Below are 27,219 nucleotides of genomic sequence, written 5' to 3' on the forward strand. Positions count from 1 at the left end.
GTGTACGTGGTCACAGGCATGTCTGTCATGAAGTTTGCCTCCAGTTTTTAAATTAGGGGGCGCTAAATTCTGGAATTTAAGAATGAATTTTACAAAAGCTACCACACTGCAATCTATCCAGGTCAGCTAAAAGGTCACATCGATGCATTTTCTTTCCTTTTCTCTCTCGCGGAACTCGTCGACAAACAAGGCTTCAGATCATATCTGCTCAAATTCAGATTTAGCTCAACGTACGTATGTAAACCTACAATTTACCTTTAATATTTAACATATATTGTCTTTAGTATGCATATTGGCAATTTAAGCGTGTAATTCAATGTATAAATGTGATTTTAAAAGAGTTTTCAAAATGCCGGTTCGCCTCCTCGACTTCTTATGAATATGTATTTTTTGTATGTGTGGTCTGGTCGTGGTTCGTGCGTGGTGGATATCCCAAATACAAATGTCCTGTATATTCAGATCAAATACGGATTGGTATTCTTGAAAGAATGGAATGCAGTGGCGGGTAATGGTGTGGGCCCCCCTACCATTATTCTAGATTATCCAGTTTATTTTAATGTAAACAATTGTATGTTAACTTACTCTCATGATACACTTCTATTACTAACAATTTATATTGATTTCATTTTTAGCGAACAACTCACAATCAAAATGGTTATCAAAGTCGGCATCAACGGGTAGGTATCATTTATTAATTAGCCTATCAATTAATTAATAAGCTTATTACAACTACAGTATTGTAATGCCAACAATTTCCTGTATTTGTAACTTAAGTACTTCATGTAGACTATAGATAGGTTACTAGATACTAGGTAGTACTAGATACAACACTAACTAAAATAGTAGGCTAACTACAGTACAGCTATTCATTATGAAAATGACATATTGTAATTAATATACCAGCTGTCTGTCTATCATTAATAATACAGTATATTCACACACATCTTTAAAATTATTCTAATAGTTATGTAGGAATAGATATCAATTGTATTATTATTCATTAGATTGTGAACATATTGTGTGCAGACAGGTCTGGTCATGATATTTTCAAATTTTCTTAAGATACACTTCTCATCAATAGTGAATAGTTAGATCTGCTTTAATGATGCATTGTGTGTGATCTCTCTATTCAATACACAAGACTGAATAATGTTAACATTTACAGTTACATTAAAGTTTTAAAATACTGTATAAATGAGAAGAATTAATAATAAAATGTTGGTGTTTGTGTTGGGTCTTAAAAAGGAAAATCAATTTTTGTTATAAAATTAATTTTGGGTGTTTTCTTTCCTAAAGATTTGGACGTATTGGACGCCTTGTATTGAGGGCAGCTATTGAAAACAATGGCGTTATCCCCAACACCGATCTACAAGTTGTTGCCATCAACGACCCCTTCATTCAACTTGAGTATATGGTAAGGAAAGTGTAGCTTGACCATAATGCACTTGCCAATTGTATGACCCACTATACGACCCTCGAGAGAGGTACGTCATCTACAAATAATTATTGACACATTGGTGCGTCAAAAAACCTAAATGGTACGTCACATCAATGAACAATGGTGTGTCAATGTCCATCACTTCATGACGACCCACCCACCATATCATGAACAACATGGTAATTGTTTTTCAAAATGGGTGCATCATGGTTACCTAAAGGTAAGTCGCTTTTTTGACGCAGGGCTGCGTCAAGGTATTCATAAGGTATGACGCACATCGGACAAATGACGCACCTCTCCCAGGGGTCGTGTAGTGGGCCATAATGCATGCTTACTAATATTAATCTCTGTATCCTGGATTAAGTTCTTTTCCCTGGCACAGTACCAAGATATTTCTCTAATATTTAGCTAAAACTACATACGGTAACCACCTAAGCACTTACTTTGCAATTAACATTTAATTTAACATGATGGGTTGTGTGTGGAGATTTCTCATTTTTTTATACATTTTATGAAAACATCTATTTTTACTTGGGAAAGTACTTTTTGCTTGTTTGTTTTTCTGCAAACAAAATTATACTAGTAAAAAGTACAAGAGTGCAGAAGGAGGCCAAAATAAATTTGAAGGCAAACTTTAAGTCATGGCCACCAGATTTTAAAAAAAGAAAGAAAACAAAATATATATATAATTCTAAGTTTGTCTTCATGAAAACGTCCACAATTTTCAAGTAATTGTCCTGATTTATAACTTAATTTTATGAACTTTGACCACAGGTTTACATGTTCAAGTATGATTCAACCCACGGACAGTTCAAAGGTGAAGTCAGCCACCAGGATGGAAAGTTAATCGTCAACGGCAAACCTATCAACGTTTACCAACAGTATGTTTCCTTATTATTCTGTGAAATAAAGCTCTGTCTACACTATCAAACTAGTTTAACAAAAAAAATGTGATGTGCCCATATGGACATGATGATATATGATATTTGGGCACAATAGTAGACAACGCATTAAGCTTGCGTAACATGACTTGAGTTAGTATGATTTGGTTGTAAGCTAAGAACAAATGTAAACTGCAGTGTACAGTACTTTTCAACTTTACTTCAGTTTTCAACTTTACTGCAGTTTTCAACTTTACTGCAGTTTTCAAATTTACCTTCATCATGTCCGTCTATTAGACTGTCTTTAAATACTTTTTTTTTTATTGCAGAACCAAGCCAGGTGAGATCCCATGGAGCAAAGCTGGAGCAGAGTACATTGTCGAGTCTACTGGTGTGTTCACCACTATCGACAAGGCAAAGCTTCACTTTGAAGGTGGCGCCAAGAAAGTGATCATCTCCGCACCATCAGCAGATGCTCCCATGTTTGTTGTAGGCGTCAACCACAAAAACTACGAAACCAGCATGAACATCGTTAGCAATGCTTCTTGCACAACCAACTGTCTGGCGCCTCTTGCTAAGATCATCGATGACAACTACGGAATTGTAGAGGGTTTGATGACAACCGTACATGCCTACACTGCCACCCAGAAGACAGTTGATGGACCAAGTGCCAAGGTACTGGTGTTTTATGAAACCTTTTATGAAACTGGTGTCTGGGCCATAATCCGAAGAGGTTCGTTCCACCAGAAAGGATTGAGTGGGGTAATGATTATGAGCACGCACTAGCTAAACCCATGAGCTTATAGGGGCCCAGAGCAGTGCCCAGAGGGAAAACAAGGCGAGGGAAAACAAGGCATTAAAAAACGCCCACGGCCCCCAGCGTTGGAGGGCCACTTAGGGTTCCTAAACCAGGGGCCTCGGACCTCTGCTTTAAACCACTGCTGGTGCCCATAAGGCCAAGGGGTTTATTCCACCAGAAATGATTCAACAGCATTTCTACCTTAGTTGGAGAAACAAATGCTAGGAGTTCTTTGCAGACAGCAAAAGCCATTATTCAAGAAAAATTAATTGTCCAAAATGTGTGCCTACTACAGTATTTGAGGTACTCATTTTTAGCCGAGGTAGTAGCAACAGTTTGCTTGGTTAAAAATTGTATTTCTTGCCCTGATTAAGTATTCTTTGTTTACTTAGAAATGGAGAGATGGACGAGGTGCTCATCAGAACATCATCCCAGCTTCCACTGGTGCTGCCAAAGCTGTGGGCAAAGTTATTCCAAATCTGAATGGGTGAGATTATATAATTATTTTAGTGTTTAGGATATGTTTGTTAGGAGTAATTGGTGACCCCCTACTCGTTTTGAAAGATGTACTATGTTATTTAGAGTGCAGATAAGCTAGATGTGTTCACATGACCTGGACGGTTTCTAGTCCTTATCCGAGAAGACTCATTCTACTACCAGAACCATGGAGCGAGAATTAAATCCTTGACGATGTTATGGCTACATAATAATAGTTCCACTGTCTTAATCGCTCGGTCACTCGCTCGCACTTGTCAAACAGGGTATTGCCCATAGCCATAGATGTGTAGAACATTATGCCATGTAACATGTTACCCCAGTATCGAGTATACTCGGTAATCGGAAATATTTTAAATAGTTTGGTGATTGGTGAAAATAAGTTGTTTTTGTCATGGAAACTTGTTGGCGCCCTCTATTTTACAAACAGGATGGAAGTGCATTTTTAAATACCACATAACATACGGTTTCAGAGAAAAGCTTTTTTACACCTAAATGTCTTGGCCCTTTGTGAATTTATGTTATACTTATATATGTTTTATTGTTTATAATTTGATGCTAGCAAACTAACCGGTATGGCATTCCGTGTCCCAACGCCGGATGTATCCGTTGTTGATCTGACTGTACGATTGAACAAAGAGGCTTCATACGACGAAATTAAAGCTCTTATGAAGAAAGCTAGCGAAAGCAAAGAAATGAAAGGCATTATGGGATACACTGAAGATGAGGTGAATGTCTTTATACATTTATGGTCAAATTAAAGTATTGTTTTGGTGTAAATTGATGTTTATTTCCGATAAAGGTTGGTTGATATTGAATGGAGATTTTGAAATCTTTGATGAAAAAATAGTTTCATGCGAGATGAGATTAAGCATTAAAACAACATATCACTAACCTTGTTGATAGACGATCTATAGTATGGCGCCCTCTTAATGCACTTATTCAAAATTGCGTAAGAGCAATTATTTCATTTGTGCTGCTCGTAAATTAAGTATTTTCTGAACTTTTCAATAAATATTAAATTATTTAGGTTGTGTCCATGGATTTCCGTGGTGATAGCCGCTCAAGTATCTTCGATGCTGGTGCAGGAATTGCCCTCAGCCCCAAGTTTGTAAAACTAGTCTCATGGTAAGCAAAATTCATTGCCTTCTTCATTATGTCAACATATATTCAACACCAATGAACACTTTTAAACTCCTCATCTGGATCGTAAAGTATCATTTCAATTTAATATGCAGTTAAATATATAACAAATAAGGTTAATGAAACTATGCATTGTAATGCTCAAGTTTAAATTTATGTTTTTTTTTTGTTACAGGTACGACAATGAGTTTGCATACAGTCTTCGAGTTGTTGATCTCATTTCCCACATGGCTTCGGTTGACAGTCAGTAAACAGCACCCTCTACGACAGAATGAAATAATTGGAGAGACTTATAATTGTATCTCGTCATCCGTAAATATTCATATTCATGTGCAAAACATACTTTAGCAATATTTGACATCTGAAATTTCAAATATGTTTAAATATTAAAATATTTTCATTTTTGTAGCAACTAGTAAAACTAATTATATCAAGGATTGTTAATTGTTCATCATTTTTATAGCTATAGAATGACTTTGTTTACTGGGTTCAGGCATACCATAGTCATTATATTATTAACTATGATATAAAACTGGAGTTCCTAACACACTATTACAATACTATATTATATTTAATTGCATATCACTTCTTCCACGTTACAGAACAGTAACACAATTTATTTCTTTGTGAAAATAAATATTTGTTGAACTAAATAATAATTCCTGGTGCTAGGTAGTGTTTTACAAGCCTTGATAATGTGAAGTGAAAGTTTGTCAAAACTATTTGCATATAGATTGTAAAAAGGTGTTTGTGTAGACTCTTTATCCAGATGTATGGTAGACTGCTTGATCCAGCTGTTTTCCTTTTGTCTCAATCTAGTTGATAACATTGATCTGTGGTTCAAATAATAAATTTAATTATAATAAATTGTTTCCATAATTCAATCTGATTTGTATTTGGTTGTTTAAAAAGTGGTGGCTCCATTTGGGATGGGGAGGAGGAGCAAGAGGATGATTGACCATATTTTGATTTTAAAAAAGTGACTTATTCGTGTACATTTGAGACATAACCAAAAACAATCTAGCATAGGAAAATATTATTTTTATTGCAAATACAAATAGGTAATGGTTGCAAAAAAGTCACGTAAAATCAGTAAAATTCTTACTCTTTTGAAGTCTTGTTTATATTTAGAATTATAGAAATAGAACAGATTTTCGTAGAGCGGCCATTTAAACAAATTGGTATCTCTGTGAACTTATGAGAAATAGTGCAACAATTCACTTAAAATTGGTAAAATTCTTTTCAAACAGTATCGATTATGATGAGTCACTAAAGGTTTATATTTTATGATAAACAGATTTTCGTGGAGCGACCCTTCAAGCAAATCTGTATCTCCGTGAACTTATGTGACATCGTAATATTCTCTATTTAAAATCATGTATTTGAACACGCTACAAAATACAATAAAGGTGTCACGCAATATTTCGTTAACACAAAGGTATCAAATCGGTTTCCACATACCATACTTTGAAAGCCTTTCCAAATGAGTGAGTAACAATACATGTTTTTAAAACACAGTCTTTTCAAGTTTGACTAATTCACGCACAGAGCATTGTTGCGTCGCTCAACCAACCACATATAAATACAATCGTTTTATAGCTTAATATTTACCTCCATGATTCAAAAACAATTTTTGGAGTCTTAAACTGGATATAGTCTTTATGTCCATCCACTGAGCATAAAAAGGTACGTTGCATTTATATATATTTTTCCGATATTAGTATAATGAAACCGTCCTTTCCCGAGTTTTGGTCACAAATCGCGTGTTAATCGACACGTCACGGACTAAGTGTGATTGTTTTTATATATATTTTCAAACTAAATTAAATGCATATGCCTGGTCCCTGAATACCTTTTAGAAGTATATTCGGTTGTGAATTTAGCAACTTTGTTCGTTTGTTCGTCTTGCGACCAGTTTTAGGGTTATTCGAACGGTTAACACATTTCAATAATCCATGTCAATTTGTTCTCACACGGTAAAATTTACCCCTATCAAACTATACTACTGTATTAGCATACTGAAAAAACCTCTATATTTTTCAATAATCATGGTACATTTGTTCACGTTGTAAATACGCTTTTTTCTTAAAGTTATTTTTCTGATCTTTTTTTCTCATCATATACGCATATACCAACAGACCATGCCTATTGAACTTGAATAAAATCGATACATTGGTGACGTCACAAAACCTTATTAAAATCTCGAGTTATTTGTATCTTCAATATGGACCCACATTTTGAAGAGCACGCCCTCTTTATTTTGCCAAGTTTTGAACCCTTAATTTAGTTATTTATTATATTGCAGATTTTGTTTGAAATGGAACCAAGTTGTACCACAAAGTACATTCTAATTTTCTTCTCAATTTTTTATCTACGACTTGTTACTGCCATCCGTGTTTATGACGTCCGAGCAGACAGTACTTTAATTGGTAGTCAAACGGCTGTAATATCATGGACAACAGACAACACGACGGATTCTCTCAACAACACTATACGAGGATTTCGTATTGATGCAAACTATCTGCTATCTAGAAGAGGTAATGAGATTCTTCTTCCAACAATTACAAACACTACTTTAGAGCGGTTACGCTCGGGTGTGACCTACCGAGCATGCGTAATCGTACTTACCACAAATACATTCGGCAACGGTGAGATTACCGACAATACAGCATGTGTAAGCTTTACGACAGATTTTGTCGCTATAAATTCGTACTCTCTAACAGCAATTGGCATAGGCGTTGCTATTATTATACTATTCCTTGTGACGCAATTAATTAACCTAGTCTGCCCACGTGAAGGATCAGAAGGATTTAGTGTTCCGCCGACTGAAAGAGAAGTTGAAAAAGGAGGTAAAGATTCTAGACGAAAAAAATCACACCGCAAACAACCCGAGAAAAGAAAAGCTGGTCATGTGAATGCGACACATGGTGGAAAAAAACAAAATAGAAAGAAGAATCCCAAACAGACATCGGATTCTAAAGGAAAACGTAAAAGGGAAAATCCAAGAGAAATTAGCAGACGAACTGATTTAGATGGATCAAAGGGTGGGGGAGGCAAGCATAAAAGCGTCAAGGCATAATGGAATCTCGACAAACTGACCGTATCATTGCAGGTGTCATTTTGACAATCTACTGTTTTTATTTTATATTGTACCGATCGGAAACTCAATCATTATATTATTTACACGCAATAATAATTTGGAATAGATTATAAATAATACGTTGCATCCAATTGATTGGATCCTTTCAACAACAATGTTCCACAAAGGTTGTTTGCCGGCTCTGGTTCCATAATCACATAGGAATCGAAAATCTGACTCAATCTCCTACCCCACATGCCCATAGCCATTTGAAAATCAATCAATCTTTGTGGAGATCGGCAGTGGAAGTGTGGTAAATAATAATTAGAATGTTCTTGAGGATTGTTTGCCCTTTTTGTGAAAAAACCGAACATTCTGGTGGGCTTCATAATAATACGTTGCCACTTGCTAATTAGCAGCAGACAATTTGTAAATGGAGTTTTAAAGAAGTATTTTTTTTAATTAATAGTTTATGATGATAATAACAGTACAATTTTAGAATTAAAGAACAAAATATTGTTTTGTACATTACTGTATATTCAGATTAAACACTTTATATTTTTGGTATATGTTTTTTTTCTTTTCATTGGTGAGTTTCAGATCTAGCGTGATTCGTTATCCGTCCTTCTGATTCGCCGTTCATTTTTGGCATGTACTACTCTGACTTTGATTCCTTCTGTGTTTGTAGTCTGGTTGAGATGGTTTGCACTATTTCTGCTGACGTAATGAAAGTTAAGAAACCATTTTTGCGAGAAAAAATCGCAAATAGTAACTCAATACATTCGTATAGAGATACTTTATTATCAAGTCTACACTAGCAAACTTGTGACAAAAAATGTGATGTACCCATGGACATGATGAATTCATATCACTACCACTAGTTTTGATAGTGTAGACAGGGCTTCAGTTCTATAAATATAAAGTGACACCACAGCCGTTTAGTATATGTTTTATTTTTATTAATATGCTGATATCAAACCACATAACTCATTATTTTGCACACTTTTCAACTCTTTATTCTAATCATTATTTAATTCAATATTGGTTACGTAATTAATTATTATTGTTATTGATTATATTATTAATAATTAGTTTTCATTTAATTTCGATTTAATCTATTTTGTCAAATTAGGTATAATAATCAATGTATGTCTTTTGATCTTTCATAAGTTTTTCATTCAGTCATCTACTGTGCATGCTCTGACGCCGACGATAGCTTCTTCGTCCAATGCAGACAGGATAGTTACCTAAAAGTACAAAAACAAAGAATCACATCTTCTGAACTAAAACATACCAAAATAGTAATGATGAGTCGAGTGTAGAACGCAACGCAACGTAACGCAAGCGATGTATCGACGCAAAGTGCTGTATTGCGTTATTGGGAACCGACGACGCAACAGTGCTGCAAACATCGCAGGTTTGATTTCACGCAGGCGATCGAGGGCATCGGAAGGGCATTTTCTTACGCTGCGTAGATTGAGTTACGTTGCGTCGCTAGTGGAAACCAAGCTTGATTCGACAAGTTGTTTATGGAATGGGGATTGAAAATAATTAATTTCTTCCTCATATTATTTGGTCATCGTAGTTTAGAAAGTACCCCAGACCGTTAGTTTTTAGTTATACAGTACGTAATCTCATCGAACTCCTTAAGCTTGGTTCCCACTAGCGACGCAACCTACGCAACGTAAGAAAATGCTCTTCTAATAAAGCGTGGTTCCCACTAGCGACGGAACGTAACGCAACCTACGCAACGTAAGAAAATGCCCTTCTAACAATTGTGTTTGCCCCCGCCTGCGTGAAATAAAATCTGCAATATTTGCAGCACTATTGCGTCGTCGGTTCCCACTTGTGATTACGCAATACAGCACTTTGCGTCAAAACGTCGCTGCGTTGCGTTACGTTGCGTCGCTAGTGGGAACCACGCTTTATTGTTTTTCCCCCGCCTGCGTGAAATCAAACTTTGATCTTTGCAGCACTGTTGCGTCGTCGGTTCCCACTTCCTTGTGATTAGGCAATACAGCACTTTGCGTCAAAACGTCATTGTGTTGCGTTACGCTGCGTCGCTAGTGGGAACCACGCTTAAAGCGTGGTTCCCACTAGCACGCAACGCAACGTAACGCAGCGACGTATCGACACAAAGTGCTGTAGGCCTATTGCGTAATCACAAGTGGGAACAGACGACACAACATTTCTGCAAACATTGCAAGTTTGATTCACGCTGGCGGGGCAAACACAATTGTCGAAAGGGCATTCTCTTACGTTGCGTAGGTTGCATCGCTAGTGGGAATTACCAAGCTTTAAGGTCAACTCAGACAGCGTCGAACGACGAGGCCGGCCCGAAGACGACTCGTCTCGTCGGGGTTCAACTCAGACAGCACCAACGAGTCAAGACGAAGTTTCGTCGGGCCTCATTCGTGCGACGCTGTCTGAGTCGACGTTTTGGGGGCCATCGTCTACTCTCGATCATTTTACATCATTTTCTAAAGCCAGTCCAATTTTGGTTGGGTAGGTTTGACAAGATTAAGAATTCAACACCAACGACAATGAGTCGAGTATAGGCCTATCATGTTCAAGATGGCGACAAATGATAATAATGATGATGAATAACATTGTAATAATCAACCAACTTACCAGAGCCTCTCCGTCCTCGTCAAATATGTCACGTACCTCGTCACCAAGGCGACCTTCTGGTACGCGAATACTACTGACAATCCCGTTGATAAGAAGGTGGGCAAACCCGTCACCAATTCCTATCAACTAAAAATATTAAACATTATAATAAAAAAGTTTGTGTTACCAAAACATCTGTGTAATTTTTTGTTACGTAATTCATAAAAAAATAAGGTATACCTGGGCATTTCCTTTCTTCACGTTGGGAACTTGTATCATGCTGTTAGATGGAGCAAATTGCATGTACTTTCGTCGTGTGAAAATGTCCAAACCAACATAATTCACCTATAAATGTAACAGAAAACGTTTTTACTTTTAAGTGTCATAAAAAAAAAAAAAAACTTTAATTAGTCGAGTCACGATCAGTTCAGACACCGACGGACGATTCTCCAATCATTGATTTCAGAATTTTTATTGGCCCTAAGCCAATAATTATTGTGATCGAAATTGTGTAAAGACCTTTTTACACGACCGTACGACTGAATATTAATTAGTACCGTGTATTACGAAAATCTTACCTTTGCGTGTCCATGTTTCCCTGGCGCAGAAGTCGATAATTCGACAACTTTGCAGGGCCGTTTTTTGATGATTACATATCCTCCTTTTTTAAGAGAGGAACATTGAGCAGGATAGAAAGAGGCGGCACCAGAGGAAGCGTGTTCATAGTCGAAGAGATCAGATTCCATTCTATTAAAAATAAAATAAATATAAGAGCATTACTACGAAAGCCCATTAATGCCATTTTAAGTATATGTTTTTCGAACGTAATCCGTTATAACGAATTAGTAATTCGTTTGAACGGATTAATAATCTGTTCAAACGAATTAGTAATCCGTTCAAACGAATTGCAACATATACAACAAGTGCCATTTAAAGTATATGTTGTAATTCGTTTGAACGGATTACTAATTCGTTTGAACAGATTAGTAATCCGTTCAAACGAAATACAACATATTCTTTAAATGGCACTTGTTGTATATGTTGCAATTGGTTTGAACGGATTACTAATTCGTTTGAACAGATTACTAATCCGTTCAAACGAATTACTAATTTGTTTAAACAGATTAATAATCTGTTCAAACGAATTAGGAATCCGTCCAAACGGATTAGTAATTTGTTTAAACGGATTACTAATCTGTTTAAACGAATTACTAATTCGTTTAAACGAATTAGTAATCCGTTTAAACAAATTATTAATTTGTTTAAACAAATTACTAATTTGTTTAAACGGATTACTAATTCGTTCAAACGAATTACTAATTCATTCAAACAGATTATTAATCCGTTTAAACAAATTATTAATTTGTTTAAACAAATTATTAATTTGTTTAAACAAATTATTAATTTGTTTAAACAAATTATTAATTTGTTTAAACAAATTATTAATTTGTTTAAACAAATTACTAATTTGTTTAAACGGATTACTAATTCGTTTGAACGAATTAGTAATCCGTTTAAACAAATTATTAATTCGTTTAAACAAATTAGTAATCCGTTTAAACAAATTAGTAATTCGTTTGAACGAATTAGTAATTCGTTTGAACAAATTAGTAATCCGTTTAAACAAATTAGTAATTCGTTTGAACGGATTAGTAATCCGTTTAAACGAATTACAACATATACTTTAAATGGCACTTGTTGTATATGTTGCAATTCGTTTGAACGGATTACTAATTCGTTTGAACAGATTATTAATCCGTTCAAACGAATTACTAATTCGTTAGAACGGATTACGTTCGAAAAACATATACTTCAAATGGCATTAATGGGCTTTCGTACATTCCTGTGCTGAAAACAAAGATAACCTACTAATTAAAAGATTTCTAAATTATTAATTCATTTTAAAACGAAATTCGTAGAAAAAAAGAAGAAATATTTACCACTAGTGACAAAACAAGATGAAGAACTTTTTCGACCATGGGTCGACAGCGTTTGGTGACTGTTGTGCAATTGGTGTCGCTTTTATAACCAATAAATTGCACAACTCGTTGAAATTATTAAACTTTGTACTCACACACCCCCTCTATTGGCTGGTAAAATATTTGGGTGTTGCTGTTGAGATCATAATAAACAAACAGACAGACAACGCTCTAAACTCGAACAAGATGGCGGCGGGACCTCCACTTGAAAGAAACCAAGGTTTGTTTTACAATTGGAATACGATAAAACCTAAATAAAAAAAATAATATAATAGGGTAACAGTGCACGACGACTAGAGTGAGGCTTAGCCTAGCTTATTTTTAAATGCATGTATTTTAAGTGTCGCATGACTGTACTTCATTGTTGTGTTGTGTACCACCGCCGCGTCGTGTGTGTGGGTCGAGAGCGAGACACTAGCCTGCTAGTGTACTAGAGAGAGAGGCGATTAGCTAGCCTCGAAAAGGCGTGCTGCTCTGTATGTATGGCATCGATGCTAGGCCTAGACTGTATCCATAATCGCCCAATATCTTTTGCTGTTAATAGAGGGGGTGTGAACCAATAGAGGCTACCACCAGTGAACATGATATTATTTATATTTGCTTATTAAAAAAATATTTAATAATATTTATTATTTAATAATAATATTAATAAATAAGATGATTAAAATATTAAGATAGGCCTACCAGACCTACCTAGACCATAATATATTAATTATGCTTAGGCCTATATCACAAAATATAGTAAAATAAAAAGATACAAACTAATATTAAATTATTAATGTACGATCCATACAACTTTTGTGGCCAACCTGGTATTTTATGAATTACAAATACATATAATCATGATTCATGACATTAATTTTTTTTGTATTATTCAAGATGCAACGGTTTATGTTGGTGGTTTGGATGAGAAAGTGAATGAAGCACTGCTATGGGAGTTGTTTCTTCAAGCTGGTCCAGTTGGTCTGTATTTATGCTTTTTACAAAAAAAAAAGAAGAATTTGTTGAATTTAGGCCAATCATTTCAAATACAAAAAAAAAGTGTATAGAGGGCTGCAATGGTTTTGTTAATAGCAGTTAACAGGTAAAGATGTCCTGTCTGCTAGAAGATTTTATCAGCCTGTAAATATGGCGCATATATATATGTTTCTATAATTTACAGTATGATTTATATACATATATAAATCCAAAGGCAAATTACTGTAGAATGACAATGCTGTGGGTATCAGTGAGTGGATCTCAAATGGAGATACAAATAAGCCTAAAACAAAATGATAAAATGTAAAAGAGCCATAAATATACTGCTGTACTTAATATTTCAAATAGATATCCCATATAATATCAACGTTGATTAATTTCACAGTGAACACTCACATGCCAAAGGACAGAGTGACCCAACTTCACCAGGGTTATGGCTTTGTGGAATTCATGGGTGAGGAAGATGCAGACTACGCTATTAAAGTTATGAATATGATTAAAATGTATGGCAAGCCAATCAGAGTCAATAAGGTAATTCTTTTATGAATATGATTAAAATGTATGGCAAACCAATCAGAGTCAATAAGGTAATTCTTTTATGAATATGATTAAAATGTATGGCAAACCAATCAGAGTCAATAAGGTAATTCTTTTATGAATATGATTAAAATGTATGGCAAGCCAATCAGAGTCAATATAAGGTAAATTCTATCCCATCATGAAATTTGTTTATCACAGGTCTAGCAGAAGTTTTTTTTGTTTAATGTTTAGTAAGTTTTGAACCCTTTTTGAAAACCTGGCAACACTCATTCTTAACCTGGCAACCATTTATTCTAACCTTTAGGCGTCCGCACATCAAAAGAACCTGGATGTTGGAGCCAATATCTTCATTGGCAATCTGGATCCAGAGATTGATGAGAAACTGCTGTTTGACACCTTCAGTGCTTTTGGGGTTATTCTGCAAACACCTAAGGTATAGATATATTTGTTTTAAAAAAGAATGTTTGTTTTCTCTCTCTCTCTTTTGTCGTATCTAATTGTTTTTAAGCAAAAGAAAAAAAAGATATTTAATTTTTGTTTTAAAGATTGTAAATACTGGTTATATCGTTCGATGTTTTTATTTAATTTTTAATTGGTATATTATAAATTTTTCAACTCATAAGCCAGAATTGGCTGCTCTTATAGTAAGCAATGTGGTTAAATATATAAATATATTGTCATGTATTGCTTAAAGGTTTGCATGGCGAAATCAAAATGTTGATATAAAGTTTGCGGTACACATATATTTAGAAAAGAGTTTCTCAACATTTTGATCAATATACTTTGATTTTCCTCAAGAGTGAGGTAATATATTGAGACTGACAATTTACTTCTGTTCATAAATACATATTTTTCTAACATTTTTTTAAAAGATTATGCGAGATCCAGAAACGGGAAATTCTAAGGGTTACGCTTTTATAAACTTCGCCAGCTTTGATACATCTGATGCGGCAATTGAGGCCATGAACGGACAGTATCTGTGTAACCGTGCAATCACCATCTCATATGCATTTAAAAAAGACTCAAAGGGAGAAAGGCACGGGTCAGCGGCAGGTAAAGTTATATTCATCTATTGTATAGCTCCCTCTATTAGCAATTTACTAGTAGTACAGTATATGTCAGATGTTTTCCTTAGTCTGAGGTAATTGTACTTATGTTAAGTAAATGTTGAGAACACTCAAAAGGACTCTAATCTAACCATAGCTATTGGTTCAAGCTTGATGGTCTAGAGATATGATGCCAGGCTAGTGATCTGAAGGTCGTGGGTTCGATTTCCACTCAAGACTTTTTTGCAAATTTTTGTTTTCAATGTGTACTTGTCATAAAGTACAAATTATCAAAACATCTGATCAATTATATAGCTCTTTAATGCAGAGCAATTTTGCAATAATTATCAATCAAATCAAGAAAAATTAATTCTGACAAGCCGACCCTTTTTAAAATATGATATTTTTTTTATGTCTGCCAACATTTTTATAATTATTTAATTAATGGTAATGATTTTTAATGTTACAGAAAGGTTATTGGCTGCTCAGAATCCTTTATCCCAAGCCGACAGACCACATCAACTGTTTTCAGACGCACCTCCAGTACCCGGAGGAGGAATGCAGCCCCCCATGATGCCTCCACATCATCACGACAGTAAGTAATATTATGTAATATTATTTATTTGACTTGTTTTTGGTTAATAATTTTAAAAAATTGTTTAAAGAGTAGTAATGTGCTTGTATCCTTTGGTAAGATACTTTCCTCTAGTTGCCTTGGCAGAACAGTTTAGTACTATAAAGGTAACCCGGTATTTAAGTTCTCACGCACAAATTGGATGAGGGACTCGTTTGGTCGAAAAGCTATAATACTATGGAATTCGTTATCGGAAGATGTTGTATCTTCAAGATCAACCAATCAATTTAAGTCGGGTCTTGAACGGGCATGGTCCAACCACCCTCTAAAATTTGCGCCATATTCAAGAGTTTATGTAATTATCAAGAGGGGCTTATAGGCATAGCCTCGACTCCGGACCCAGCAATGCTGAGCTCCGTAATCAAATAATCAAGTATAAAGAAGGATTACCACATTTTTAATAGCAAGATCTGGCCTGGATTTGAGACTTAAAGTAATGTTAATGTATTTATATAATGCATTCCTCAAATAATCTCATCTCTCTTCATTGTTACACTTTTCAGACTACATGCTTTTCCCCTAAGAGTCACACCATGTTAGTTCTGCCTATTTTTCTGTATAAAACTGTGGCTGTGTGTGAGTAATTCACCGGTGTAACCCCCCTGCTAATTTTAAATTATAAACAATACTAGTAGATAACTCTACATGAATTACTTACATACAAACCTTGTTTTTAAATGGTAACGGGCCGGCCTCGTCGTTCGACGCTGTCTGAAATATATTATTTTCTTCTTGTTTCAGTGAATGATCCAATGGGAATGGGCGGTCCACGTGGCTACCCCCACATGCCAATGGGTATGCCAATGCCTCCACCAGGCATGCCTCCGCCAGGAATGCCTATGCCCCCGATGTCGATGCACGGTGGTGTTCCACCTCTTATGCCACCACCTATGCTTCCAAATATGCGCCCTCCTCCTATGCCGCCTGGCATGATGCCTCCGTCGTCCAGCTCTGATCGGTCAATGATGTCCAATCCTAGTAAGTATATTCATTCATACAAAATTATTACATATTTCAGAATAAATTTCAAAAGAGACTTAATTTATAAGCATGATAAATTATTAAATAGTTTATCCATCCTGTAATTGGCGAGTTACTCGCTGTTGAGTGCGTAAAACAAGAAAAAAAGAAAGTGGAAAAGATTTGGTAATATAACATTTTTTAATCTAAAAGTTACATTTGTTTTTTTCGCAGACCGACCGCCAATGCCGCCACCACCTGGGCTTATGCCGCCCCCCCAAATGGGAAACAATATGTCAATGAGAAATCAATACAGTAAGACAACTTATATTTTTCCTATTAGTAAAATTCGTTTTACAAGATACACAAAGATTAAGAAAGAAAATAAGCAACTCATGTAAAAAAAAACAATTTCCAGCATTTATTCATTAACATTTTTAATATTATCAATGATTTTAACATAAATTGAATAATCAAAAAAATAAACTTTTGATAGGTTCATAGAAAAAACAATTATATTTGCATGTGTCATTGATCTTTTACATATTCCACAGGTGGCCCACCTGGACCTAGGCCTCCACTTATGAGGACCCCAATGCCACCTAGGATGAGGCAATCCTATCAAAGGTGATCCAACAGTCATGTAAGATAGAACATCAATTTAGCCTAGGATGGAACAGAAAGAATCATTCCAGCAGCAAGTATTACTCACAATGAAACCTGAAGACCTTTTTGGTGTTGCGCTTTAACAACCAGAAACTTGTATGAGGAAATTGCAGTCATTGTGGAATATTTGTAATTTGCAATAAGCCTAACAAGAGGATAAACTATGGTTTGTTGACTAAATACGAGTAAATCTTAAAATCTTTGCGTCAGTAATGTATTAAAAAAAAAGTGGTAATAGAGCCAGTGGCGTAACGGCTATGAGCGCTCACTGGCTAAACCCAGGCCCCTAAAGATTAAGGGGCCCAGAGCATGAACACTCCAATGCAACTACCCAGCAGTGGAGGGCCCTTTAGGAGTGCTAAACCAGGGGCCTTTGCCCTGTGCGTTATGCACTGGATAGAGCTATCCATAAACATTTTTTATTAACTGTACTGCAGCATTTAAGTTTTTTACGATAACAATTTTAATTGCCCAGTGCAGTGCCACCATGCAACGTTTTATGCACTTTGTGTCATGTGACCCACAATGCAATTTAACCCTTGCAGACAATTACTTTTAAAAAAAAGGTTAACTGCAAATTTTGGTGACAGTTTGGTTTCAAAATTCAAGATGTTTGCCAACATTTTTTTATGTAAAGTATTGAAACAAATAAAGAAAAAATACAGAATATTTGCATACTGTAGTTGTAGTATTTGTAGTACTTGTTTGCTCACCTTTCGATGTATTTTGCTTTTACAAGGGAAACAAAAGTGTTCTCTATAAATAAACTATAAAAAATATCATATGGCTGTTGTAACTATACTCATGGGTGAGGAAAAGTGAGCACTAAAGCGTGGTTCCCACTAGCGACGCAACGCAAGTGAATTGACCAATCACAAGCGATGTCTTATTATGATTGGTAACTGTCTATAACTTCGCTTGTCATTGGTTAAAACGCTTGCGTTGCGTTTACGTCCTTGCGTTACGTTCTAGTGGGAACCAAGCTTTAGAGCAATCCTTAAATTAAAGGCCAAAAAACTAGTTTCATATTTTACCAGATAAAATAGTTTTTTTAAGAAAATGGTCATTCATTAAACATACCAATTGCATGGTCACAGTTCTGTTGTGCACCCCATAGATAGATAGAAACTACAGTACACTCTCCTTGGATTACAGTACTTTTGAATAAGTGATGTCGTCCAAAGCATTAAAAATAGCGCCACCTAAAATAAAGTATGTTACTCCTAAAAAGTTGTCTACCGCCCACTATCGGTAGTTTTATCAATTTCCTTCCTTTCTGAACCACTCCCTTTGTTAATCTCAGCTAACTTGACGATGTTTCGGTGGCGTATTTTTCTAGTATTGGATAACTTATAAATATCTCAAATTATCTGTTTTGTGTTTTGCTTTACTACCAAGGAGTATATACATATTTTCTAACATTGGGTTTATAATCATCTTTCCTTCGAAAATGGCGAGAAAACTTGGAAAATAAAAGGTCTCATATATATCGCCAATCATTATCCATTTTAGCGGCGTCCATGTTTTTAGTTTTAGCCATACAATGTGATAGGCTTGGTGAGATAGCAGAGAGACGTGTTGTTACAAGATATGGAACGGTACATAGTCTGCCACGTCGACAATTCTGAGCTCATATCGTGGAAATTATACAGAATTTATAAACACTATTTCTCATGGGATTATTTTATTATCACATATCAGAAAAAATGAAAATACAAGCCTCAAATATTTATTAAAAAGAATGAATATAAGTTATTACTCGTAACCCGTTATTACTATACCACTACCTAATTCATGACGGCTTAAATGATATTATTGTGGTTAGATTTGCCAAATTAACCCTGTGGAAATACTATTGCACTTTTAACGATTGGAAAATACGAAATGACGATTTATTACTCATTTACTGTACTTAAGTGCGCAGGATATTAACTGTAAACACTGGACTTAAATTGTGTCTGAAAAACTTTAGCTAGGCCTAGGTGTACGATATACAGTATTTTCCTGTTTGTGTCGCCAATATAAAATATTTGAATCAAAATTCAAAAAGTATATTAAAGATAGTACAGTAATAATATTGTTTGATATAGTTATTTTAGTTATCTGCACTTAGCGGATATGTAACTACTTTTGAAATACTGTTTTATATATTGAAATAATATAATGTTTTCCGTCTAGAATTAGCAGACTCTTTTCAGAATCTATTTTGTGTGTTTTTTGTTTGTTAATCTAAGAGCAATGCTGTTGTGCCTGAGTGATGCTGTAATGTTCGTGCCAAGACACATTTATACAGTAAATTACAATTTACTGGTATTCGACCGTAACGCAATCAAGTCATCGAAATTAATGGCGGACAGTTGTTTACTACAACTCTCTATTGTTTTTAAAATACCGGTTAAAATGTACAGTATCGGTGTTTTGTTGTAGGCTATGCTAGGTATTTCACGGCTTTTTCTGTACAATACTGTAACATCTAACATTGCTATAATGTTATAGGCAACTATCCTCTATGATTTTAATTGTAAACACACAAAACATTATCTAATTTTAGGCATACTGTATATGAAATGCCGGTTGTAAACAGCGCGTGAGAGGAAGAAGAGGCGATGAATGTAAACCAGGTGCGCATTCTAATTTGCATAACTACTGAGCGGGAGAGAATGCATAACAACTCCATTTCTGTATTAGGTGGTCTTTCCGATTTACCAGGTGGCCTTACGGTATTACATGTTTAAACAATAAGTCAAATAACAAAAGTATCCTGTTTTAGCTAAAAACGACATTTTGACCGAGATCTAAATTAGTAGTAGGACCGATCAATGGTTTCATTGCCACTGGCCATCTTTAAATATTAATTATTAAAAGGGCCCACGCAACGTGTATATAGCAGCTACAACAAGGCTATTAAAATTTATTATACTGTGTTGTTAAAACCGTTATAAAAAAGAGGCGCTTAATGTCGACCCTTTAATTGAGTCTTTTACTAGGCCTATATTTAAAACATATGTAATCTTCATCTATTATAAAATTGTATGTTGTATGGTTGACAATATTTTCCTGAACACAATAATAATAATACAGTAATAATTAATTATCATACATATTTAATATAAATAGAACATTGTTCTATCAAAACACCGAGTAAAACAACTTGAAATTTGAATATAAAAAAATATTATTGATAATGTAACACATGAATGAATATAATATATTATACATTATAAAAAAAATATATAAGTAAAAATAATGACAATGATATTTTCCCAGCATGCATGTTGTTGCAAAGCCTGTTTAGTTCCCTGTTTTTGTATAGTTCGACCTCGCTTCTTGTGTGTGTGTGTATTATACCGCGAAAATGTTCATATAGCCCAATCAATGACGTCAGGCTATACAGCAGCACACACAAAACACACACCAGAGTTCTATTGCATGCTACGAATGGTACACTACACGGATAATTGAACGACAAGCAATGTTGCTAGGAATTTAGGCTGTTTTACTTGATTAATACTGTCTTTATGAGCAGTCTAACATATCGCCGCAATGGTGCGGGAAACCAGACATCTTTGGGTTGGAAATTTACCGGATAATATACGAGAAGAAAAGGTGAAAGAACAATTTAAAAGGTGAGTATGGTGGGGAGAAATCTCTAACGGGAGCTACGCTGTAGGCTAGATCGTGTGATGGAATACGGCGATCCACGCTGCCTGAGCTGCCTACTCTTTGCATGCATAGATAGTACGCGATATCATGAAGTTGTATTTGTTGATTTCGCCGTCGACGTTTTGAAAACGACTTGCTAAATTTTTATTACATTAATCAAAATTCAAGAACGCTTGGAATTATTTATGAATGTATTCTTTATATATTTTATTAAAAGGAATTTTCGTATCGAAAAAACTATGCGAAAGATAAGCAATAATAAATTGATGTTGGAGTTTTAAAAATACATTCTTAAATTTTAATCTTAAACTTATTTTTTGTTTTTTCACTCAATCAATCACTAACATACACAGGCTGCAGGTCTAGTAATAGCAGCCTATATCAAGATAATTGTTCTTGTTAAACGTGATTTATACCTTGGCATCTTATCTTAGGCTAGGCCTAGCCTAGATTTATTTTATAGATTGTACTGCAATTATTTTACAGTCGCTCGCAAATGATTAGTAGTACTATTAGTAGGTTAGGCAGATTTTATTTTAATAAATGAAAAAAAAAATGTTTCAGCTCATCATATTTTCTACTTAAAAATGCGATACTGTAGATACAAAATGTGTGACTTAATTATTTATAAAGTTCACCAAATCATACAAATGATTTGGTAAAAAAACATTTGAGAAAAAGACGTTCAATTATGGATATTATTTTATAATCTTTGATTTAGAAAAGATTTATATTCCAAATGCTTTGATTCACTCACTTTTATTTGTTTTTTTATGGGTTTTTTTTTTTTATAGATTTTTCAGTGTTTAGCAATTGACCACTCTACATGCATCTTTTTAGGGATAAAAACAGTTTGTTTAAATGAGACTGTAGGTACAATAGAACTAGTTCTATTTTGCTACTGACCACTTTGACCATTCAAGTACACACCATCCATTTACTAACAAGCTGAACATCTACAATCCATTACTATAGATAGGTGGTTACAACCATTAGCTCTGTTAAAATGTTATTAGTAGTAACACATTGCCGGTATCATGTAATGGATAATCCATTAACATGTTCATCGGCAAATGCTTTTATTTTTCAAATATTGTTTCACTTGTCAATTGATAATGTTCATAAACTTTAAAAGAAATGTTTCAGACAATTCTATAATTAGATTTAACTACAGTGTATCAGTAAACTGAATAAAGTAAAAACAAATTTTAACTATAACTTGATCTTTAAATTAAAAAATATTAATTTTTTGAAGTCTTTTAGAACTTCTATATATACTACAATATGTCTTAAACTGAACAGCAATGTAATTTTTTAATTAAAATATATTATTTTAATGAATTATTTAAAAAAACAAAAATATACAATAAGTACTTTTTTCTTTAATAACAGGAAATAATTTCGCCAGTGTAGCATAGCAAAAAGCTATACAAAACAACCTTTTTGCTACAGATTTTTAAATTTGTGTAGCAAAAATACAATACAAAACTATGTTTCTCGACTCAAAAATCAGTTTGATTAGCAATATTGCTAAACAAATTTTAAAAATGAAATTTTTCCCGGTTAATATTATTTATTAACAATTTATAATATTATTTTTTAAATATTTTAAACTATTGTCTTCAAATATTTTTAATATTAATTACTTGATCTACTACTGTATAGTACTGTTTTCCCTATAGAATGGTTATTACATAATAAAACATTAACAATCAAATATATTTATAATTTGTACTTTAAATGTTCAGAATAATAAGTATGAAATATTTTATACCTTAAAAATACAGAGTACTGTGCAGAATTGATAGTACTTATTGAGAATTTACAAATGAAAACACATTTACAATTTATCGTTCGGTAAATCCTATGCTCTTCCTTTGATTATAATTTACATAATTACAATCTGGATTTAATCAATAATTTGCATAAATTCATGATTTATTATCTAATAAGTTATCCCATTTTTGACAACAGCACTTGATAAAGATTAAGACATATATAATTTATGTTCTTATTTTTCCACAAACACAATTTAGAGAATTATATTTCAAGGTAATGTTGTTTACCAATTTCCAATCAAGAGAAAGAAAAAATTGGATGCGTTTTTCTAATTTAACAGAAATAATGACCTGTAAGTAATTGTGAATAATGGTGAATACTACATTCATTAGTGACCGATATGATTCATTTTCATGGCTTCTGCACTTGCATTGGCTAATTAGGTTTAATAAGAATTCACTTCAGTTTTTTTTTATAGTTAATGTTTGGAGTGGTCAGTTTTGTCCAGGGTAGTCCAACTCTGACCCATCAAGTACTGCAATGTAATTAGTGAATAAGGCTAACAGCATACAAAGACAATCATCAAATGAATATGGGTGTTGTAGTCATGTCTACAAAATTGCTTCTATTGTCTAGTTCACTAATAAATACACTATGGTTTTAAATCTAATTATTGTATTGTTATTGTCACTTGGCAAGCCAATTTAAAAAAAAACACATTTTTACTGACTAGTTTTATTTTTAATAGCCAAAATGATCACACCTGTACTGTACAGTCTTTGTATCCAGTTGTAGTGTACTTAGTATGATTTATGATGTAAAACAAATTTATGATTTAAAAAATATAAAATAATATCTAATATATAATCTAAATATAATCTAATATTAAAGCATAACAAAATGCATACAATCCTCAGTTGTATTTATTCTGTAAAGTAACTGTTGAATTGGATTGTGTTTTTTTGCAAAATTAATAATGTAACTTTGAATTTATTCGTAGTTTACGCAACGCATTATTACTATACCAATCTTTTTCCTGTTAAAAATTCAGTACTGTAAATACAGGTACTGATATAACTGTACAGTAGTTATAATCATATTCAAACAACAATCTTCCCCAGCAGCACTGTATTTTACAGTATACAGTGTTAACCTTTGCCTAATTGTACAGTTAGGAAATATATTATTACAAAAGATACAGGTACCTTTATTTTCAAACAATTTAAAATTTGTTTTTATCAAGGTTAACTTAATAGCAATATAAAATAATACATGACATTTAAGGGTATGTTCAGACTCACAGAGTTACGGTGGAGTTATGTAAGCGGCGTACATATTTTTGTGTCTGAACCATGCCGCGGATTAGCGTTAGGAAGCTGTTACTCCGCGCCAGTGGCGTTAATAACTCTAGCGGGAGAGGGTAGATTTCATAACGCTAATCCAGTGATGCATCAGTGATTTTAACCTTAACCAATGAAAATACACGACCACGATTAGCAGACAGCAACTACATACCCGTACCCTATGATACGACAGTGAATTAGCTATGTCAAATGTATTTTCACGTTCAGATTTTAAAAAACAGTAAAGTTGGCGTCAGTAATATGATATTTTTATAAATTAAATCAATCAGATAATTGTCCATGTAACAATTGCGTTTTAAATTATTTTGAATTAAAATGCAATTCTACAAGTAGTAAGAACAAATCAGTATATTTGAAGGTAAATATTATATAAATAAAAATAAAAAAACAATGTAAACGATGTAAACTTTCATGCATTGTCATTAATGTATACATATAGTTCTATCTGCTTTGACCTGATCAGAGTGTTTTAAACGCAAGGCATTGGAATGTTGATCGTTGTGTCTGAACACCTTGGCTTTTAACGCCATGGATTACCGTACGCCTTGGCTAGATAACTCCACCGTAACTCCGTGAGTCTGAACATACCCCAAGACATTTTTTGGCCACAATTTTCGTTTATTACAGTACAATTTACAATCAATTTAAAATTGGTTTATCAGGGCCAACATTAATAATGAAATGACTTTTTTGGAAAAAATAATGTAACTTTCAACATAATTTTCATTTACTGATACATAAAAATAACTGTAAATGTAAAGTACTTTGGAGATTGCAGTAAATATTTGTTAGTTGCCTTTGCAGACTTACATTTAAGGTAATCTGTGACAATAATATCATTCATCCTGTTTTAAATTTAATTTAATTAATTCAATGTCCATCGAAAAATTTGTCACATGTACAGTATATTAGTAATATCACGAGTAGCCCTATGACGTGAGCATATTGCAATTCAAAACAAGTTTCTGTTTAAAATAAAAAAGCACAAAATTGTAATTTCGACAACTTGTTTAATAGTGAGCATTGTTGCTGTATTTAGCCATCTCTATTCTTTGCTTGTACAGTATTTTAAAGCTAGTATTAGTGATGTGTTTTAAGAAAAGAATGTTTTGTATATTTTTACTGATTTTTATTAATTGTTTAGATACTGAGTAAAAACCTTGTACTAAACAGCATCAATATATCCTTCCTGCATATATGGAAACTATTTATTTTAAATTGACAAGTTAAAAGATTATGAGAAATTTAGACCTTGCATTAATTTTAACAAACAATATGCAATATAATATAATTATTTCAAATTCTAATTTTTAGTCTATTTCGTGCCTAGCTTACCTGGATAAACCGACAATAGCCCTTTCTCCTCGAAGAGCGAGATATACCACGAAAAGTAGAAATTTTTAATATCATTATCAATGAAATGTCATTGACATAATAACAAACATCTACGACAAAAAGCCAATTCAATATTGTTGCATTCGTCCTTTCTGCTTCGTAAATATTAACAGAAAAAATTGATACTTGCATAATATAACTATTGATTGTAGATAATTTTCTAAACTTTAATTGCATTTGCAAACCTTGACATTTTCGCAAGTCGGAATGATTACTTTCTTACTGTTGATTTTATTTTCTAGATCGAAACAAATAAATTAATGAAACATTAAGCTGTTTAATTCAATTCAATAATTCAATTAAATTTCTTTATTGACAATGATGCCATCGAGGGATCCGCTTAAGTTCAATATTAATAAAAATTGAAAACAAAATTTGTTGTTTATTATAAAATTAAAAATCTTCAGTCAGGGCTTGATTTTTTTACTAGCCCAGTATACTGTACAATGGCTAGTAGTAAAAACTGCACCGGGCTAGCATATTCTGACAAAACAGTCAAAGTAAATCAACTTTTTTGTTAAATTCAATTAGAAAAACTAAATTCCAAGGATGCCTATAGTGAACAAAAGGGGCCCAACAAAAGTATGGTATTAGTAGTACAGTACTGTAGTACAGTAGTGTTCAAGAATATAATTTGGCAAACTATCAATGACTGGGTCGCTAGCAAAATGGCATACAGTACCAGCGAGAATTACTGCCCCTTTTTGGATGCGACGGATGCGTCGAGTGTCCGTCCAATTTGCATCCACGACGCGTCCATTCATAAACTAAACCAATGATTTGGACGCGCTTTCGTCGGGCGGGCCGTGACCTCGCTACCTGAGTCTGTTTTTGTTATTGTTCACGACCGTATTCATATTCAAATTACATCGGAAAACTAAGCCTGACTGTTGAGCAGGGTCGGCTGTATTGGTGTTTGTTTATAAAATACTTTCATATTCACAAACAATATAATTAAAAAATAAATAAAGTTAGCCTACGACTTGTGTGTGTTGTGTTTATTTCCATCTGCCGAATAATTCGTCCAAAAAGCCAGTTTCGTGTGAAACTGTGTCTATATCCATCGCTAGCCCGCCGTGTGATCTAGCCGGCCGGTTCACTGTCTAGCACGTACACCACCGCCTGAGATCGGCCTGGCGTACTCGATCAATAATCATCGTCATGATACAGTATATTTTGTTCATATGAATCATTTTATGGAAGAATATTTTTTTAATAACGAAGCCTCTATTTCATGTTGAATTATTGATATGATCATAGAGAAATAAGTTATATTTAAATGAAATATGATGAGTTAAAACTGTGGAAGAAGGCTCAACAAAATCATGTAGCCTACAGTATGTACTGTACACTGTCGATTTATATCTCCATGGTCGTCATAGCGCGCAACAAAGAGCACGTGATATTTTTCTACTCCATCCCAGCAAAATTGCAACCATGTTCTACCGCTGCTGAAAAGCGGGTTGATGACCCTGTTGATGACGTACAGTACAACACTAGGCATTCTGTGTACGCTTTGCTTATAAATATTAAGAAATATTTTTTTTACGCTATAATGATGTTCCTCTCTGATCATGTTAAGATTACAGTGTTTGTATAATTGTAATAATGACTGTAATAATATTTTTTTAGTTAATGTTATTTTGTACCAATTTTGGGGTCTAAGCATAGAGATATTATAGTGAAGTTCACTATAATATCTCTATGCTTAGACCCCAAAATTGGTACAAAAAAACAAGGGCGGGTGTTAGAATTTGATACACTGAATAG

The 27,219-nt window shown here is 33.9% G+C and overlaps 5 protein-coding genes across 7 annotated transcripts in view; 4 read left to right on the forward strand and 1 right to left on the reverse strand.

Moving 5' to 3' along the window:
* The first annotated feature begins 127 nt into the window (after positions 1 to 127).
* Positions 128 to 5,640, forward strand: LOC140045239 (glyceraldehyde-3-phosphate dehydrogenase-like). 2 transcript variants are annotated; one of them, XM_072090066.1, is made up of 9 exons: positions 128 to 234; positions 633 to 677; positions 1,297 to 1,414; positions 2,213 to 2,319; positions 2,649 to 2,994; positions 3,511 to 3,605; positions 4,176 to 4,341; positions 4,644 to 4,741; positions 4,932 to 5,640. In XM_072090066.1, exons 1-9 carry the CDS (start codon positions 143 to 145, stop codon positions 5,005 to 5,007), a joined length of 1,143 nt encoding a protein of 380 aa, XP_071946167.1. In that variant the 5' UTR covers positions 128 to 142; the 3' UTR covers positions 5,008 to 5,640. The 2 variants fall into 2 exon arrangements, with proteins under 2 accessions (XP_071946167.1, XP_071946168.1); XM_072090067.1 differs by having other exon boundaries at positions 132 to 230.
* Positions 5,641 to 6,324: 684 nt separating this feature from the next.
* On the forward strand, positions 6,325 to 8,740 carry LOC140043870 (uncharacterized). Its single transcript, XM_072088346.1, has 2 exons — positions 6,325 to 6,442; positions 7,062 to 8,740. The coding sequence occupies exon 2, from the start codon at positions 7,074 to 7,076 to the stop codon at positions 7,833 to 7,835; it is 762 nt and encodes a 253-aa protein (XP_071944447.1). The 5' UTR covers positions 6,325 to 6,442; positions 7,062 to 7,073; the 3' UTR covers positions 7,836 to 8,740.
* Positions 8,741 to 8,871: 131 nt separating this feature from the next.
* Positions 8,872 to 12,490, reverse strand: LOC140043871 (eukaryotic translation initiation factor 5A-1-like). Its single transcript, XM_072088348.1, has 5 exons — positions 12,386 to 12,490; positions 11,024 to 11,192; positions 10,686 to 10,790; positions 10,467 to 10,592; positions 8,872 to 9,082 (listed from the first exon to the last, which is right to left on the reverse strand). Exons 2-5 carry the CDS (start codon positions 11,189 to 11,191, stop codon positions 9,014 to 9,016), a joined length of 468 nt encoding a protein of 155 aa, XP_071944449.1. The 5' UTR covers position 11,192; positions 12,386 to 12,490; the 3' UTR covers positions 8,872 to 9,013.
* Positions 12,491 to 12,586: 96 nt separating this feature from the next.
* LOC140045242 (splicing factor 3B subunit 4-like) overlaps positions 12,587 to 27,219 on the forward strand; it is a 75,459-nt gene continuing 60,826 nt past the window's right edge. The window contains exons 1-9 of one of the 2 annotated variants that reach the window (XR_011844561.1): positions 12,587 to 12,644; positions 13,304 to 13,387; positions 13,788 to 13,933; positions 14,247 to 14,375; positions 14,815 to 14,995; positions 15,458 to 15,583; positions 16,364 to 16,600; positions 16,817 to 16,897; positions 17,137 to 17,863. Coding sequence is in view for 1 of the 2 variants with exons in the window: in XM_072090070.1 (XP_071946171.1) it covers positions 12,611 to 12,644; positions 13,304 to 13,387; positions 13,788 to 13,933; positions 14,247 to 14,375; positions 14,815 to 14,995; positions 15,458 to 15,583; positions 16,364 to 16,600; positions 16,817 to 16,897; positions 17,137 to 17,213 (1,095 nt within the window). In the remaining variant the exon portion in view is untranslated. Of the gene's footprint in view, positions 12,645 to 13,303; positions 13,388 to 13,787; positions 13,934 to 14,246; positions 14,376 to 14,814; positions 14,996 to 15,457; positions 15,584 to 16,363; positions 16,601 to 16,816; positions 16,898 to 17,136; positions 17,907 to 27,219 lie in introns of those variants that run through there. The other variant, XM_072090070.1, reaches the window with a different exon arrangement.
* The window catches only part of LOC140045240 (uncharacterized), a 65,782-nt gene continuing 59,140 nt past the window's right edge, over positions 20,578 to 27,219 (forward strand). Inside the window, exon 1 of the mRNA XM_072090068.1 lies at positions 20,578 to 20,874. Coding sequence (XP_071946169.1) covers positions 20,792 to 20,874 — 83 coding nt within the window. The 5' untranslated portion in view covers positions 20,578 to 20,791. The remainder of the gene's footprint in view (positions 20,875 to 27,219) is intronic.

Source organism: Antedon mediterranea, chromosome 3 (genome assembly GCF_964355755.1).
Source record: "Antedon mediterranea chromosome 3, ecAntMedi1.1, whole genome shotgun sequence".
Taxonomy (NCBI): Eukaryota; Metazoa; Echinodermata; class Crinoidea; order Comatulida; family Antedonidae; genus Antedon; species Antedon mediterranea.